We start from the raw sequence: 16,904 nt of genomic DNA, 5'->3' as shown, positions 1-16,904 counted from the left end.
GAACTTATCGGGATCGAGACCCAACGGGACCAGCTGTGCATTTGTTGTCGGCGGGCTTCTTTTCTGATCTTTGGCGACGCAGGGTAGTTCCGGATCAGACGGTTTTCTCTTTGACATACACGTCCACACTACAATATCATGGCGGCCGCGGCCGTCTCTTACAAGGTACCGACCGCCACAACACCCTTTCCCCCCTCTTTGTTGCTTAAAATGGCCCGCATACTGACTTTCAATGACACAATAGGAACGGCAGTTCCTTGCTGTCATCGGAGATGAAGAGTAAATTCCCTATTCTCCGCCGATCCCTCAAGCTATCTCGTCTGACTGATGAACAAACATACAGCTCCGTAACTGGGCTTCTCCTCGCGGGTATCGGTGTACGTATCCTCTAAAGTGTCCGAAGAACGAAGGCAACACAGCATGCGACCAGCTACTGACCCAACCTTGAAGCACGTCACAGATGGCCCGGATGCCCAACGGAACTTCCTCGTGGTAGACTCGAAGACGGAAACCTCTGTCATCGAAAAGGCGTTCTACAGCTTCACACAGGAGCGACAGGACATCGCCGTCCTGCTCATCAACCAGCACGTACGTGATCCATAGCGCGACCCTACGCCCGCATACATATAGATGCGATGCTCGGTCCAGAACACGAGATACTGACAGTCATACCCGTCTCCAGATCGCCGAGCGCATTCGCCACGCTGTCGATTCATATGCCGAGGCTTTCCCCGCTGTTCTGGAGATCCCCAGCAAGGACCACCCTTACGACCCCGAGAAGGACAGTGTGTTGAAGCGGGTGCGCCGACTCTTTGGGGAGTAAATCAAGGACGGTAGATCCGTCGTATAAGACTGTTCAAAACAATACTGGAACCATTGGCCGTGGGCTGCCCACGCTTTCATTCCATTTATTGTTTCTTTGTCAGGTCGCTCCCGCACGGTTAAGGGTACCCAGCGCGGGAGAAAGATACCCATGATATTTGTTCATAGAATTTCACCTACATTTGTCAGTCTTGCCAGTACATTGCTGATATTCGAGGCTTGTCGGAATGGCAATGTGCTGAATCCCCGGTTGTTCATATGCACCATATCAATTCCAAACAGAAATTCTAGCATCTCGTTCTTTGATACAGTAGCAGACAATGTCTCTTCATGCACTCTTGATACACATGCTATTAGTACTATGGTGACATGACACCAATTGGTAACAGTCGTGAAGGATATGATAGTATGCTATGTCTCTTGAGCAAATGCTCCAAACGCCATGGAATACAGAACACGGCCAAGGAATGTGAATAATAGGGATCATGAAGCGTGAAAACCTGACTAATGGGCCATGACCAAGACCAGACAGGCTTAGGGCGAATAAATGGACAGAACGACCTGATTCAAAACAAAACAAGAGATACAGGACGGGGGAGGCTGAAAATCAGAGAATCATGGTAAGCGACCGAGAAGCTCGTAGGCATCTAGCTTGACCAATAGCTGATATGCATCACAACCTGAGTGGCGGGTCCTTGGAGTAAGCAACTGGAATCTAGCCTCTCTTGAACTCGATGTTATGGGCTTCGAGGCAGGTGATTCGCTTGTCGTTGACGGACTGAACGTCGGCGTGGACCGTGTACTTGCCCTATTTGATATTGACCCGTATTAGTTTCCACTTGTGACATTTAGCCTCGCCACGATAATGAGAACATACCGGAGGAATCTGGCTAGGAAGATCAACCTGCTTCCTCAGAACCAGATCGCCCTTGTCAAGGGGACATTCGAGGTCGACATTGGAGAGCTGCTCGCAAAGATCGACCTTCTGCCTGATCAGAGTAATCAAACCGTACTTGACCTCGATCAGGACGTAGGCGCCCTGCTCAACCGGCTGTTTCAACGTGCCACTGGCTTCGATCGTGAGAGTACGGCCACTGGGACGGGTTAGCGATCAAGTTTCTGGAATAAGAAGCGGCTCTGTCGCAGTTAAACGTACGGGAGAGGAGGATTAGGTGACAAGTCGACCTTTTCGATTTTCAGCACATCGTCGGATGGATTAGCGCAGTATTCTAGAGGGTTGTCGCCTTCGACTGGAATTCCATTGGCAACGATCGGAGACTGCGAGCTGAAGAAGTCGATTGACCGAGCGGTAACGGAGAAGGGAGCGGCGCAGAGGGCTGCGGCGGCAATAGATAAGAACTTCATGATCGCAATATTTGTAAAAGCCGCGGCTGGTCTTGATTTAATGAAAGCCGGTCGAAACTTGGGTTGACACAGAGCAGATGAGCGATAATATATGCTTGATAGTCTTTAGGCGCAAAAGAGCTGATGGGGACCGAAATGATGCACGGTGAGGAGGCGAATGGAGGAGAGGACGAAGAGCGGTGTCATGGGACGTACCTGGCTTGGCAGCTGTCGATGACGACGGCTGGGGGGAAATGCACGTGACGATACTTGCACCTTTTTCTTTAGTCTCTGTGCTCCGCTCCGGGTTGATTGCTTTGGTCCAAATGCATCGTCGATCAAGTTTATTTGAACATGCACTTAATTTTGCTGTTTGACTTGCGGCTACTAATGGCCTCCCTATCTCTACCAAGGATAACTTTAAGATAGAAACAACTATGGAGTCGAGACACCGAGTCTGGGGTTGTTGACCCACCACTGCCCCAGAGGCGCAGCTTATCGTTCCTACAGACGCACATCTCATCATACTTGAATTACTACCTCAATACACCTATTGATCATTGCTAAAGCCATGCAATTGACAACTCTCATGCGTAGCGGATACTTCACTCTTTCGACAAATAAGAAATGTATATTAACTGTATTGGTCATAAAATAACTATTTACAGGTCCAGATTATACTTCAATGCTCGGAGACAAAGATTCCTGCCATTCCCATGCCCTGGAAAGGATATCAATCAGATCATCGAGTAATTATTAGCTGGGAGTATGAGAGGAGTGTAAACTTACAGTTCCGACGCACATCGAAGTGACTGCGACTCTCTTGTTCTGTCGGCGCAGCTCTGAAAGAACAGTGACGACTTGACGGGCTCCAGTGCAACCAAGGGGGTGGCCGAAGGCACTTGGTGCAACCGATTAGCTACTGATACGCATCAAGAATACCACATGCACTTACATAGCACCACCACGGGGGTTGACCTTGGCCTCGTCCAAACCGAGCTTCTGCACACAGTATGTTCCCTATGTCGCAGTTAGCCATTTGTTGTTTTTTTGGTTCACACAGGGTAAACGCCAGTACCATGGATGCGAAAGCCTCGTTGATTTCAAAGATATCAATCTCGTCCTTGGACAACCCAAACTTGGACAGGATCTTGGGGATAGCAATGGACGGACCGATACCCATGATTCTGGGCTCCAAGCCTGCAACGGTCGCGCCGCAGAACTTGGCCAGGATAGGCTGGCCAAGTTCCTGGGCGCGCGAACGCTTCATGAGGATAAGCCCTGCAGCACCATCGGTGATCTGGCTGGCGTTTCCGCCAGTGGTAGCGCTGGGTTTCCATTGAGGGAAGGCGGAGCGAATCTTGCCCAGGGACTCAGCAGTCGTGCCATATCGGATACCGTCATCCCGGTCAACGATGATATCCTTCATCTCACCAGTCTTGGGGTCCTTGATCTGAGTCTTAACGGGAACGATCTCATCCTCGAACCAACCAGACTTCTGGGCGTGCTCGGCTTTCTGATAGCTCTTGGCCGCAAACCGATCGTGCTGTTCACGAGAGATATTGAATTGGGCGGCAACGTTCTCTGATGTTTGACCCATAGGTTGCGAGTTCTGCGAGGCGATGGGGTGCGACGTAACCTGTGAAGACATCTCGGGAGCACCGCCATCGGCGTTGGTGCTCATGCTCTCCGCGCCTACCGCGATACCAACATCAATGGAACCGGCGATGATCTGGTTGGCGATATTCTGGATGGCCAGCAAGCCAGAAGAACAGAAACGGTTGGCAACCGAAGCAGCCGCCGTCACAGGGAATCCTGCAGCCAATACAGCAGAGCGTGCGACGTACGCAGAACCGGGGCATAGAACGTTTCCGACGCAAACATCTTCGACGAGATTCGGGTCCAAGTTGGATTTTTCACGAATGGACTGATAGGATTTGTGATTAGCCAGGGATAGGCGGCGCATGCAGACACGAATAGCATACTGTGAGCAATGAGACCAGAAGATTATCGAGCGTAGTGTCTTTAAGTCCGCCCTTTCTGGCCTTGGTAAGGGGAGTTCGGGCGGCGAATGTGACCACCTAAAAATCCAAGTCAGCCTCATCCCACTTCTCAATTACAATATGACGTGTCAGAGTCGTACGATATCATCAGGATTCTGGCTCAAAAGCTTCTGCTTTGCAGAGGCAGCACCAGAGCCGGCAAGCTGGTTAGCGATCGAAGATAACCGTTGCTGAGGGGAAGACATTGTGCTAGTTCTGTATTTTCCTTTTATCCCGCAACGAAAACAAATCGATTTTGGGGAGGTACAAGAAGGTTTAGAATAGAAGGAATAGAGATTCAGGGACTTTTCTTTTCCCAGGAGCTACGATTGTTTTATTAAGCTGGGGCGAACAGCAGCAAGACAATCAACCGCGGCTTCTGCGACAGAGCCAGATACAGAAAAGCAGCCGAGCCGAGACCGGGTTAGGGGAGTTGGTCCAGTCTGGCAATGCCGATCAAGCGGGTCTATTGTATCCACTCTCCCCCGTGAGACTCTCATCCTCCCAGTTCTTACGTAGTTGGTCTGTGAGTGATCCATGGACGGGCCGGCTGAGCATCGAGGCAGTCAAATGGCCGAAAAACCAGCCGAGGGCCAGTTTGGTGCAGGCGGAGCAGTCAGTAACGGAGTGGTAAGAATGGTAAGATACGGTAAGCCCCCGCGGCCTCGGCTCAGTCGGTTGTCGGCCCTCCGCATTTTGGCAGTCAAGACAGTCAGTGAGTCTCCGGATTGCCCTGTCCACCTCTGTTAGTGTTTTGCCTCATTTGCATTCCTGATTCTTCTCTCCTCCCCGCAGCAGCCTGTCAATTGCGGGTCGAGGCCAGTCATCCAGTGAGATTGATCCTGTCATTTAGAATCGTTCCATTGTCGCCCTCATTCATCTTTGTCATACCCTCTACTGCAGAATCAAGAACGGAACCTCATCATGGCAGCCCATACAGTACAGTGGGAGGAAATTAATATGCACCCCCCCCTCAGAAAGAGTTCAGCACTTTCCCTAATCAAGTCTAGCCTATGGCTATTCTGCCAGCTTCTTCCCATATATTTTAGGCGGTGTGTGAGCGCTTCAAGCAGGCGGTATCTCTAGAACCAAACATTGGGGGAGAGGGGGGGGTGCAAATTAATTTCCTGCGACTGTACACCCCCGACCCCGAAGATCCGATTCTGAGCGGACTGTCGATGGGTAACCACCGAACAATCACCTATACAATGAAACAATATGTTTCATGTGACTCATATACAGAGTCTTCGCGTGAGCTGCTGTACAAGAGCTCGCAAGAGTCTCACCGCAGCCAGACAACTAGCTCAACATGAATCCACATAGAGCGTTAATCTTTTATTCCCCGAAACCTTGCAACAGACAAGAACCGGGGGGGGAGGGGCTTCAGCATGAACTTCTACTACCAGCCGACTGCATACTGTTACCGCCTCGTCTCAAACCTGCTTAGATAAACGAATAATGGTAACTGTGGTACCTCGCAGGGCTGGTAAGGACGGCAGACGGCAGTTCCCAGCAGTTCGTCTCCCGACCCCAGATTCCGAGCTTCCTGCTAGCCTCAATCGGCTTCCTATAATTGTTCACTACCCCAGATCTTGACTGTATACCATCTTCCCAATTTCCCCATTGTCCGGCACCTTTGAGATCGTTTCCTTCAGTAGCTCTCAAAGCTGTCAGTTGCAGCCGTCACTGTCCGAGTCACACACAATATAGACTATCAGGGCTGGGGATAATAGCTTCCAGAATGGAGCTCTTCTCGGAGGTCAGCGGGTCTTCCCTTGCTATCGCGTCTGCCCTGTCTGTGGCGGCAGGCGCATATCTCAATGCCAAATATTCCATTGCCAGCGACCTTTCGGCCCTCTACAAAGATCGATCATTTACGAACCGTTTGGGGCAACGCATCGCGCAACTTGGCGATACAGCCACCATCTACAAGATGCTTGAACGGGTGATCGAAGTAGATGGCCATGGCGCGGATGAGGCACTTTGGTTTGAGAACAAGACATGGACATATGCACAGTTGAAGGAGTGTACGTGGACCTGACCGTCGTCGTCGTGTCCTTATCCTGGTTGACTTTCCTAACGTGGTGTTTCAGTGGTCGATCGATTCGCTGCTCTTCTTCATGCTAGACACATCGGTCCAGGAGACTTTGTAGCCGTCTTCACTACCAATTCGCCTGAGATGGTCGTGACGATCTACGCACTCTCTAAACTGGGAGCCGTTGCTGCCCTCATCAACACAAATCTTCGAGGTAAGGACTGCCTAGTCAGGCTGCTCGATTCAAGCGCTTAATGAACACGCTTCGACAGACGATACCTTCACCCATTGCCTCAGTGTCTCCGGCAGTAAATCTATTATCTCCACACCCGACTTATCGCAATATGTATGCTCGGATCTACCTCATCTCGCCTTCAATTTGACTTCCTTTGTTGGGGGTTTCCCTGGTACAGCAGAACTTGTCACATCAGCAGACCTACAGCAATTTTCGCCGTTGGGGCTGCCTGCTGCTAAGAGATCCCCTAGCGACCTGAGCGCGCTTATTTACACCTCAGGCACCACAGGCAAACCGAAAGCCTGCGCCATCCGCAACATGATGGGACTGATCACATCCAATCCTCAGACGGTTGACATCAACAACCGCTCCAAGTACTATCCTCTGCGTACATACTCGTCTCTTCCTCTCTTCCACGGCACAGCTTACTTTACTGGTATCTGTTATTCGGTGGGAAATGCCGGTACGCTCTGTCTCCGCCGCAAATTCTCCGCTTCACAATTCTGGAAGGACGTGCATGATTCTCGAGCAACACGCATTCTCTATATTGGTGAACTATGCCGGTATCTTCTATCGACATCTCCTTCCGCTTACGACCGTAATCATGCCTGCATTGTTGCCAATGGTAACGGACTTCGCGGAGAAATCTGGGAACGCTTCCGCCAACGCTTCGGAGTGCCCCAGATTCGCGAGTTCTATAGATCAACAGAGGGCGTGGCCAAATTCGACAACTTCGGGGAGGGCGCCTGGGCCGCAGGCAAGGTTGGGCATTCAGGCTTCATCAAGCGTTTCATGGAGAACGATACATACATCGTCAAGTACGACACCGAGACGGATATGCCCTATCGAGATCCCAAGACAGGCTTCTGTGTGAAAGCCAAACTGGGAGAGGAGGGAGAGGCGATAGGACGAGTTAAGAGCCGCGGCCTCCTCACAGAGTACCTGCACAATGAGGAAGCAACGGAGAAGAAATTGCTCCGTGACGTGTTCGAGAAAGGTGATTTGTTTCAACGCACCGGAGACTTAGTGGTTCGGGATCATGATGGTTGGGTAAAGTTCCAGGACCGCGTGGGTGATACGTTCCGCTGGAAGGGCGAGAATGTCAGTGCGGGTGAGATTCGAGATCATATCTGCCGGCTGCCAGCCATCCAGGATGCTGTGGTTTATGGTGTGAAACTAAGCGCGTATGTTTTGCAACTCTTGAACCTAGACCGTGTTTCGAAAGTCTGAATGTGTTTTGATGCTGACAATCGCGGTTCACAGTTATGACGGCCAAGCTGGTGCTGCGGGCATTACCCTTGAAGATGCTTCCCCGGCCACGGAGAAAGAAGTCATGGCCAACCTCTATCCTGAGTTGAAGAAGAGAGGTGTGCCATCTTATGCCTTTCCCCGTCTCATTCGACTCACAGAGAAGTAAGTTCTTCGCCGAGATTATTACTACATGTAGCTTAGGAAGACGTTTGCTAACATCGCCCCTGCCAGGGTGGAAACCGGAGTTACATTCAAGCAAGCCAAGGGAGCTCTGACCAAGAAAGGGTGGGACCCGCGCACTGACTGGGAGGGCGATAAGCTGTACTGGTTGGATGGCACACAGTACAAGAAGCTGGATGAGAAGAGCTGGTCATCAATAGAAAGTGGACAGGCGAAGCTGTGATGGGCGCGTGAGGGTTGCCGGCTTTTGGTTATATACGGGGTGGACACGTATAGTTCAGATTCGCTGATTGGCCTAAATGTAATACCCGATCTAGAATCGAACGAGATTCTCCACACATTAGACAGCCAATTTTATGCTGCTGAATGGCCGGCCACGATTGCAGGCCGGATGCGTGGCTGCCTGAAAACGGAAGCGTGCCTCGACATCTCAAATGTAAACCATTCGCGATTCAATCGCACCTAAGGGATTGCCACTTCCCAATCAGCTTGCCGTCGCCCATCCTTGATCGTTTGCAAATTCTTCAACGCAAGGCTCTTCAGACCAATCATTTTCATCAGCGTCCTTCTCGAACCCCTGCAGTATTAGTCCATTGCGTGCTACGCTCAATCAGCCGGTCCAGGCCAACAGCATGCGATCATTGCCAGGGTTTTCGAGCAACTGAAAAGCAAGAAAACCTTGGACTACACTCCGTATCCACTCATTTGCCTGGAAATTACTTGTTGTTTAACCTCAACCGTGCCAATCGCTTATCTGCTCTTATCACGCTTGACGATCTCTCGCGCGGGGGCTCAACCCCTCCAGCCAGTCAGTCTGCGGTATTAATAGCGTGCAGCTCGCACTGCGATTTGACGCATCGCCGACGCCAATTGCTTTCTTGGGAGGAAGAATATCAGGAGAGAAAAGAACAAAAAGTTCAGAAATGGCGACCACAGATCTCTCGGTCCACAAGTCCTCCCTGGAGGATGGCCTCAAGCCTACAAGTATTGACATCGTCCAAGAACTACAAGGTAGCCCCACAGACGGCGGCAGCGAGCAAGAGCAGCGTCCACCCGACCAATTCGACGACCGATATTGCACCACAAAATGGGAGATTTGGGCGTATTATGCGTGCGTGGAGTTGTGATCTCCCTGCGATGTTGCTACTAAATTCCGCCATTCTAGCTACTATATCGGCAACAATGGCTTATCCTTGTTCAGTAAGGACTTCTCCCTCCGCCCGGTGCACATGCACGGGCCTGTCGCGATAAAAGAGATTACCCCGGATTACGAAGCTAAAAGTGATCGCAATTGCAGACTTCGCCCCGACTGCATTCCAGAACCTGTTGTCGCAAGCAGCCGGCGATCGGGGAACATTGAACTTCGCGGGCCGACAGCGTTCGGTTAATAGTATCGTTCTCCTCTGCAACGGCATCTCATTCGCCATCCAGGTCGTCGTATTCTTGGTCATTGGCAGTTTCGCCGACTTTGGGAACTGGAGACCAAATATTCTCATTGTGCTGTCAGTCGTTGCGTATGCGATTGGGTTCGCGTGGCTGGCGGTCCATGAAGCTGATAAATGGCACGTTGGCGTGGGATTATACATTGTTGGGTTGATCGCATATCAGACGACACTGACGTTCTGGACAGCTGCATTCCCCGGTCTGGCGCGGAACACCGTGGAGATGAGAAATACGGCGGATGAGTACGCCGCGGGGCGGATCTCGCGAGAAGAGTATGATCGTGCGGACTCGATGAAGCGCACCCAGCTATCCAATGTATCCTTCTATGTGCAGTCGGTCAGCGAGCTGTTCATCTTAGGCGTCATTGTGGGCATCATGTTCGCCTTGAACGTCAATGCGAGTGAGGCGAACAATAACTGGGGGTTGAGTGTTCTGATTGCATTTGCCAGCGGCGTTTGGCTCCTGGTGTCGATACCCTGGTTCGTGCTGGAGAAGAGACGGCCGGGCCAGGACCCGCAGGGCAACAATATCATTGTTGCTGGCTTGAACCAGCTGTTTCGTGCGGTGAAGGAGGTCTGGACGTTGAAGCAGAGCCTGATTTATCTCATTGGTATTGTCTTCTTACATCCGGATTGAGGACCTCGAGTTGACCCAGCCTACTATTTCCAGGTTACTTCCTCCTCGGCGACTCCTTGAACACCACCGTGACTGTGATCTCCACTCTACAAAACAATATTGTGTCGTACAATTCTCTAGAGTTGACATATGTCCTGCTGGCCGGTATCGCAGCCCAGGTTCGTACTTCAGTTACTGTTCATAAATCCGTTGTCCGACAATTGACATCCGATCCAGGCCGTCGGCATCTATTCATTCTGGTACGTTCAGCGACGCTTCAACCTTACCACTAAGACCATGTTCAACACCGTTGCTGTCGCCATAATCCTTCTCGACGGGTGGGGCATGATTGGTATATGGACCCAGAAGTTCGGGTTCCACCACCTCTGGGAGATCTGGGTACGTTGATCTCCGCATGAGATCTCACTACCACCCGTTCCTAACAAGGTTTCTGAATTAGGTATATCAAGTGTACTACGGTCTTCTCGTCTGCCCCTGGTACAGCTACTCGATGATCATGATCTCTGAAGTGACACCCCGGGGCCACGAGTTCCTGTTCTTCAGTCTTTTCAGCATCATCGGCAAAACGTCGTCATTCATCGGGCCGTTGGTGTCGAGCGCCATTATTGATGCGTCGCCCACCGGGAATAACTCGACGCCGTTCTACTTTCTGTTCGCGCTGAGTCTCGTTAGCTTCGCGGGTTTGGCCTTCTTTCTGGATCTGAGAAAGAGTCAGAGGGAGCAGGAAGACTTTCTGCGGAAGAAGCTGGAGGGACTGGTACAATAGGCGATGTATTGTAGTTTGTATAAATGTTCTACATCCTTTTGATGAACAGGAATGAACGGGCAGAAGCCATGCGAGCCATGATAAAGCAATTAGCACGAGGAAAAATTGTTATTTCCCGTTCTCCATGAGGGCAGAATGCCTAACGAGTGCTGCATGATGGTTTTTGGGCCTACGAAAAAAAGCACCCATAGTAAATCATCATCAAGTAGCTACCATTGGAACTGTACAATAAAACTGTAAGAAACTGTACTGGAACCAAAGCCGACCAAGCCCAATGATGAGCATATGGGTAAGGATGCGAGATGTTAAGTGAAATAAACCACAATTTCCCTTAGCTATCTACGAACTATCAGCTCCTCAGATCCAGAGCTGCGGACGCAAAATGGATAGTATGGCCGACGAGTTGGCTGGCCGCAGGTATTCTGCCACCGCCAAAAACGAACAGTTTCCCGGACATCTTTTTCAGAGATGTTCGTTATTAAAATCCGCTTATTCCCGCGACTTTCCGCAATTTTCGTCGCGAGGTTCATTAGTTTCTGCCACCTAGGGCGGTGGTTCAGGCGGTCAGTGGTGACAATATAGCGATTGCTGTATCGGAACTATAGATCCTATGCTGTTGGGGTCTGGCTACAATATGGCTGTGGTTGTGGTACCCTTGCTTCTACTCCGTCTTGTATAGATGAAGCACAGCTCTTTATAGCGGGCTTGCGGCTCATTCTACTCTGCTTGTGTATCCTAGCGTCATCTCTGAGGGCATAAATTTCATATATCAAATTCGGGCTAGGTCAGTCATTGGTCGCTATCTACGTACAGTAGTCCTGCATTTTTACTGAATGATCGAGCCCGCGGTAAAAGTTACCTATCTCCAGCAGGGTCGCGGCGAGTATATACACATGAATATGATTGACAACTAATGGCCTGATTGCTGATACGGAAATCAGAACAATCTGATAAGGGCTCACCCCTTCATCAGTGGACGCTAATGTACAGTACACGATATCGGCAAGGGAGCGACACCCTCCCCGCTGCAAGCTGTCGGCGCTATCGTCCATTATCACGACAAGCTCCATGAGCTGGCATGCCCCAATTCTTATATCCTCAATGGCACTACTAAGCACCGTGATAACTACATCACCGAAGCCTATGCTCTACCCTTTTCCACCGCTTAGGCATCCCAACCTCAAAACCGATCACCATGACCAAGCCATTTCCCATCGAGAAACAGCATGACTTCCTTCTGGCGGTCGAAGCCTGACCCATTGGGCAATCATCGGTCCACAGAGACCCTGCCCGAGTCTTGTGATGTTGTCATCATTGGCGCGGGCTACGCCGGCGCATCGACGGCTTACCATTGCTTGGACCGCGCCACGGGCTTGAAGCCATGCATTGTCATTCTCGAAGCACGGCAGGCGTGCTCGAGGGCTACGGGACGCAATGGTAAGGGGAGTTGCTCACCACAGCTCGTTTGATGGTCATTAATAAGAGTCGCTAATCTGTGATGCCTCGCAGGCGGCCATCTCAAACCTGACGTATATAGCCGGGTTGGCAACCTGGCCAACGAGTATGGATTCGATGCAGCAGCCGAAGTGGCAACCTTCGAGATGGAACATGTCTCTGCGGCGCAGGCCCTCGTGGAATAGGAGAAGATTGACTGTGATATGGAATTGAACCGTGTCTGCGATGTGCACTTTGACCCGGCGCAGCTTGCCAAGGTTAAGGCGGGATATGAGGCCTTTGTTGCGAAGGGCGTGAATGCGGTGAAGCATCTGGAGTTCACGGGGTTTGAGTCTGCTGAAGCTGTGAGTCCCTCTGCGTCTAGTTACGGGGCTCATGTTGCGGTGGATGGGTGGGTGTGTATTGACTTCAATGGCTGCAGGTACCGGGCGTGAAAGGAGCCCGGGGCTGCTTTAGCCAGCGCACTGGCCGCTGCTGGCCATACAAGCTCGTCATGCACTTACTGAGCGAATCTACAGACGAACACCCCTGTGCGGCACATCTCTGAAGTACCGGATGTCGATGGACGGTGGACAGTAACAACCGACCGAGGCTCGATTCACACTAAGACGGTCATATTCGCCACCAATGCATACACCGCTGCTCTTGCACCGCAGTATAAGGATAAGATCGTCCCGGTACGAGGGTTCTGCAGTCGAATCGTGGTTCCCAACCCGCCTACTGTTCCCATGGAACGCTCGTATACTCTGCGCTTCAATGCCTGGGATTACGACTACTTAATCCCGCGGCTCGACCGTAGTATCATTGTTGGTGGTACAAAGTCCACGTTCTACAAGCAGGACATTTCTAGTTGGTATCAGAACACAGACGAGGGCCGGGTCCTCAAAGCCGCCGCGCGGTACTTTGACAACTACATGCAGCGCAATTTCCATGGCTGGGAGAATACTGGGGCGTATACCGATCGCGTGTGGTCAGGGGTTAAGTGTCACAACAGTTGTCGTATGTCTGCACCGTGATGTCCTGCTAATGTGAAGTAGTGATGGGCTACAGCAGTGATGCTTTGCCCCATGTTGAGCATGTGCCGGATAAACCCGGTCAGCTGGTGATTGCCGGGTTCAGTAGCCATGGCATGCCGCAAATCTTCCTGTCTGCGCTGGGCATCGCACGTATGGCTGTCCATGGAATTACTTATGAGGAATGTGGCGTTCCACGTTTGTTCAAGACAACCCCGGAACGGTTGGGGAGTCGTTGGGATGATATTCTCGCGTATGTGAACAGCCCAGCGGCGGATAGGAAGCTCTAAGCTCCAACATTAGCGGGAGGGGTTGCACGTGTGGGTAACGCAGAAGAAAGAAGTATCTTGAAGCAGGTAGTAGGCCAAACAGCAGTCGGACGTAAGAAGCCGACCTTTTCTCTGTAGAGTTCGAGGGGTGGAGTTGACAGCATTTCAAAGTGATCAATACCGCGGAGAAGGTCTCACCGCCTTCGGAGACTCCGCGCTCCCATCGGACTCCGCCAATACTCCATCTCCTCCTTTCACGTTCTTTGCCCTTCGTTCGTCACAGGTCACAGATCATGATGCCTTGATTAACAAGAGCGATTGACACGATGCCCATCTGCATCGAGTGCTCATATCCCGTCTCCCATCTCTATAGCACCTACAGCCGTGCTGATGACCGGTCCCTGGGTAAAGGAGTGCGGTTGACACAGTGTCCGCGCTGCCAGCGGTTCGCGGACAAATATGTCGAGTATGACTTTGTCGTGCTCTTCATTGATCTTGTCTTGATCAAACCACAGGTATGAAGCTTGGTTCTGCACCTAATAGTCAAGCCTAATATGGCAGGTCTATCGCCATCTCCTCTTCAACCGACTGGGAGGCTATGATAACCAATTCGATGTAAGAGCTTCGAACCTACAGAGTATCAACAATCACAGCTGATCAATTGACGTTGTCAGCGCTCCATAATCCGCTTCGGTATCCTCCTGCTCCTATTCGACGTCTATCTCACCTGGGCGCGAATCGAAAAGTCGCCCTCCATAGTCAATACCTTCCTCTGGCGCGCCCCGGTCGTCGTGCAATACCTATTCTTCCTCAGTCTGAACGCGCTTGCGACTCTCGCTCATCATCTCACCATCCGTCTGCTTGCCTCGATCCTCGCTCCAACACGCCGGGGCTACGCCGCACCCACCCAGAAGAACAATGCAGCGACGAGCGCAGGAGCAGAGCCATTCCATCCATCCACCCCGGTACTACCGTCCTTCCCGAGCTCCCAACTCTCCCCAACAACCACACCGACACCCGCAACAACCCTAAGCCCTCCCAAACTCATCCCACAGGGCTCCTCCTCTTCACTTAACGAAGCAGCAACAACAAGCTCCAGCACGACGGGCACAGAATCCCAAACCCAAACCTCAGCCGCCCACTCCCCGCCTCCTCCGCCGCCGCTCCGGCGCTCCTCCACCACCCCGACGCAGAACATGACGATGAACATCCCCATGGGAATGAACATCAAGCCACTTCCCCCGCCCTCCCCGGCCAGCCCCACAGCCATCAGCACCGCTTTGCTCGTCAGCAGCTGCGCGAAACTATTCCCCATCCTGCTCGTAATCTGGGTCCCGGACGGCAGCGGCAACGCCTTCACGACGACCACCGCCTCGCATCCAAGCATCAACCAGATCGGCAGCAGCAACGCCCACGCCGGCCCTCAAACCCTGCTCCAAGACAGCGTCCTGACGCCTGCCGCAACGCTCACAGCCGCCATCGCCGCCGCAACGCAGACCGCTTCCTCCGCCTCATCCTCGTCATCGCTTTCGTCTTCCCTCCTGGAGAGTATCATCCGCGCGATGCCGGAGTCCGTCCCCACGAGTTATCTGGCCGGGACCCTGGAGCTGATGGGCTCACTCGTGTCGCTGGGCGCAGCAGATACGCATCTCGTGCTGCTGAGCAACATCGAGGCGCTGTATATCTTGCTCGGGTGCGGGTATCTGAGGGCCGTGGCGCTGGCGGTGGCGGGCCTGGTGGCGCGGTGGTCGGTGCAGAGGGTTATTTTGGGGTTGGTGGGGGTGGGCTAAATAATACTGAATAATATTTCCAATGGAACACATCTCCGATTCCCTAGTCTTGGATATACGGAGCTACACATACCATCCCCGGTTTAAGACCAAAAAGAAAGAGGGGGACTGTAGACTATAAACTCAAGATGCATTTACACACGCAATCCGCAAAGTTAGAACCCTCGAAAATACGCAAGTAGTAAAGGAAAAAAGAAAACTAAACTATACAGAGTATAGAAACAGAGTAGATAAGCTAAGCTCTAAAACCACCACCCGTAATCCACACAAATCCCGTAAGAACCACCGCTCATCAATCCAATAATTCCCCCCAAAAGCCCAACCCCTCCCCAGAAATCCCACCAAAAATTCCAAAAAATCACTCAGGCACCCGATCAGGCCTCATATCCGCCCTCTTAGGCGTGATAAGCGGATGCCACTGCGCAAGGAACGTGATCGCTAATCGCAGGTTCATTAGCACGACACCTTGACATGGACCCAAGAAAAACCCCCATAGGGGGTTTTGGTTGGGGGAATAACATACCCCACATAAGATAACAGCACGCAAACGACAAGATGAGCGTACTTCTGAATACACTGTTCGATCGAATCATTAGTTTAACTCGGGACTGGATTCTAGCGCGTCGAGACAAACGGACGGGTTTGCCTTGTGCAGAGGGCTTTGGGGGCGGTGGAACATACGTTTGATTCTCGCCCTTAGGGCTGAAGATCCAGGCTAGGACGGCGGCGATTACCACCACGATTAGGCCGATTATGAGACTCCATCTGTGTTTTGGGGATTCGTTAGTGGGTTTTGATCTGGGTTGATTGGGTTGGGTTGGGCTGGGTTGGATTGCAAGAGGCTGAGCTGCCTCCCTGTCTGCCTGACTGTCTGTCTGCATCTTGGACGATGGCAAGGGCAAAGTCCTAGGCCTCGGGCTTGGGGCTTGGAGTCTTAGGTGCGACTGCGCGCACGCAGGGAAACTGTGGGTGGGATCACGTACCCGGTTGCCATTTTGATGTGCTTCCTTCCTTCGTCTGACTGTCGTTCGTGGGTCTTGAGGGGGGCGTGTAGCGCTGCGCTAGTCGGTGATGGAGATGGTGATGTATGGGCGGAGGAGCACAGCGTAGGTCCAGCCTATCTGTCGATTTCGGGTTCGGTGGGTCACAGAAAGGCTGCTGGTGAAGGTGCAGGATATTAAGCTGGTTCGAATTCGGAGAACTGCGCTGCGGAGGTCGCTGATGCTGTTGCTGCTGTTGATTGCTGGGACTGTTCGAGGGGTATGTATCGCTGGAGCGAGGACAGGGCTCTCGAAAAACCCGGGGGAGCAATGAGATGGTCGCTGTCTGCGTAAAAGCTGAGTAAATTCGTGAGACTTGGGTCAAAGCGCGGCAAAGGAGGTCGTCGCGGCAGGCGGACCGAAAGGATGGTGGTTATCGACAGAGAGGTTCCAGTTATCGGCGGAGCTTCTCCGGAAGTGATGCTGGCTGGTTGTTACTGGCAATTAGTGCCCGCTTGGGTTGGTCTCACCGCCCGTCTACTAGTATGACAGCGAGGTTCAATTGGGAGCCTGAGGCCGACAGCTGAGCTTGCCCGGGAGCAGATAGATACTACGTAACTACAGCTTGTCCTACGATAAACAC

The 16,904-nt window shown here is 52.0% G+C and overlaps 7 protein-coding genes across 7 annotated transcripts; 4 read left to right on the top strand and 3 right to left on the bottom strand.

The window, feature by feature from the left end:
• Window positions 1-20: 20 nt before the first annotated feature.
• On the top strand, window positions 21-1,114 carry BO97DRAFT_361277 (H(+)-transporting V1 sector ATPase subunit F). The gene is made up of 5 exons (XM_025692405.1): window positions 21-165; window positions 245-279; window positions 344-377; window positions 451-588; window positions 683-1,114. Exons 1-5 carry the CDS (start codon window positions 139-141, stop codon window positions 821-823), a joined length of 375 nt encoding a protein of 124 aa, XP_025555568.1. The 5' UTR covers window positions 21-138; the 3' UTR covers window positions 824-1,114.
• Window positions 1,115-1,116: 2 nt separating this feature from the next.
• On the bottom strand, window positions 1,117-2,343 carry BO97DRAFT_475209 (ML domain-containing protein). The gene is made up of 3 exons (XM_025700387.1): window positions 1,979-2,343; window positions 1,700-1,916; window positions 1,117-1,630 (listed from the first exon to the last, which is right to left on the bottom strand). Exons 1-3 carry the CDS (start codon window positions 2,185-2,187, stop codon window positions 1,538-1,540), a joined length of 519 nt encoding a protein of 172 aa, XP_025555567.1. The 5' UTR covers window positions 2,188-2,343; the 3' UTR covers window positions 1,117-1,537.
• Window positions 2,344-2,812: 469 nt separating this feature from the next.
• Window positions 2,813-4,511, bottom strand: BO97DRAFT_402825 (putative peroxisomal 3-ketoacyl-coA thiolase (Kat1)). Its single transcript, XM_025694596.1, has 5 exons — window positions 4,310-4,511; window positions 4,152-4,247; window positions 3,245-4,093; window positions 3,122-3,186; window positions 2,813-3,067 (listed from the first exon to the last, which is right to left on the bottom strand). Exons 1-5 carry the CDS (start codon window positions 4,412-4,414, stop codon window positions 2,923-2,925), a joined length of 1,260 nt encoding a protein of 419 aa, XP_025555566.1. The 5' UTR covers window positions 4,415-4,511; the 3' UTR covers window positions 2,813-2,922.
• Window positions 4,512-5,949: 1,438 nt separating this feature from the next.
• BO97DRAFT_382859 (putative bifunctional fatty acid transporter/acyl-CoA synthetase (FAT1)) lies at window positions 5,950-8,132 on the top strand (the record flags this gene model as incomplete). The annotated part of the gene is made up of 5 exons (XM_025693327.1): window positions 5,950-6,235; window positions 6,302-6,457; window positions 6,516-7,662; window positions 7,742-7,891; window positions 7,961-8,132. The coding sequence occupies 5 exons, from the start codon at window positions 5,950-5,952 to the stop codon at window positions 8,130-8,132; spliced, it is 1,911 nt and encodes a 636-aa protein (XP_025555565.1).
• A 646-nt stretch (window positions 8,133-8,778) lies between these two features.
• On the top strand, window positions 8,779-10,838 carry BO97DRAFT_402824 (MFS transporter). Its single transcript, XM_025694595.1, has 6 exons — window positions 8,779-9,020; window positions 9,075-9,109; window positions 9,207-9,962; window positions 10,022-10,146; window positions 10,205-10,366; window positions 10,428-10,838. Exons 1-6 carry the CDS (start codon window positions 8,833-8,835, stop codon window positions 10,752-10,754), a joined length of 1,593 nt encoding a protein of 530 aa, XP_025555564.1. The 5' UTR covers window positions 8,779-8,832; the 3' UTR covers window positions 10,755-10,838.
• Window positions 10,839-11,980: 1,142 nt separating this feature from the next.
• On the top strand, window positions 11,981-15,281 carry BO97DRAFT_467754 (sterol homeostasis protein ARV1; the record flags this gene model as incomplete). Its single annotated transcript, XM_025699678.1, has 8 exons — window positions 11,981-12,200; window positions 12,264-12,364; window positions 12,395-12,553; window positions 12,728-13,208; window positions 13,247-13,479; window positions 13,935-14,006; window positions 14,053-14,106; window positions 14,166-15,281. The coding sequence occupies 8 exons, from the start codon at window positions 11,981-11,983 to the stop codon at window positions 15,279-15,281; spliced, it is 2,436 nt and encodes an 811-aa protein (XP_025555563.1).
• Window positions 15,282-15,533: 252 nt separating this feature from the next.
• BO97DRAFT_402822 (V-type proton ATPase subunit E) lies at window positions 15,534-16,725 on the bottom strand. Its single transcript, XM_025694594.1, has 4 exons — window positions 16,265-16,725; window positions 15,963-16,046; window positions 15,805-15,857; window positions 15,534-15,719 (listed from the first exon to the last, which is right to left on the bottom strand). Exons 1-4 carry the CDS (start codon window positions 16,273-16,275, stop codon window positions 15,640-15,642), a joined length of 228 nt encoding a protein of 75 aa, XP_025555562.1. The 5' UTR covers window positions 16,276-16,725; the 3' UTR covers window positions 15,534-15,639.
• Between the last annotated feature and the right edge of the window lie 179 nt (window positions 16,726-16,904).

The sequence above is a fragment of the Aspergillus homomorphus genome, assembly GCF_003184865.1.
Source record: "Aspergillus homomorphus CBS 101889 unplaced genomic scaffold BO97scaffold_3, whole genome shotgun sequence".
NCBI classification, from domain to species: domain Eukaryota; kingdom Fungi; phylum Ascomycota; class Eurotiomycetes; order Eurotiales; family Aspergillaceae; genus Aspergillus; species Aspergillus homomorphus.
Note: the sequence above shows the minus strand (reverse complement) of the source record. Positions and strands in the feature narration are given on the sequence as shown.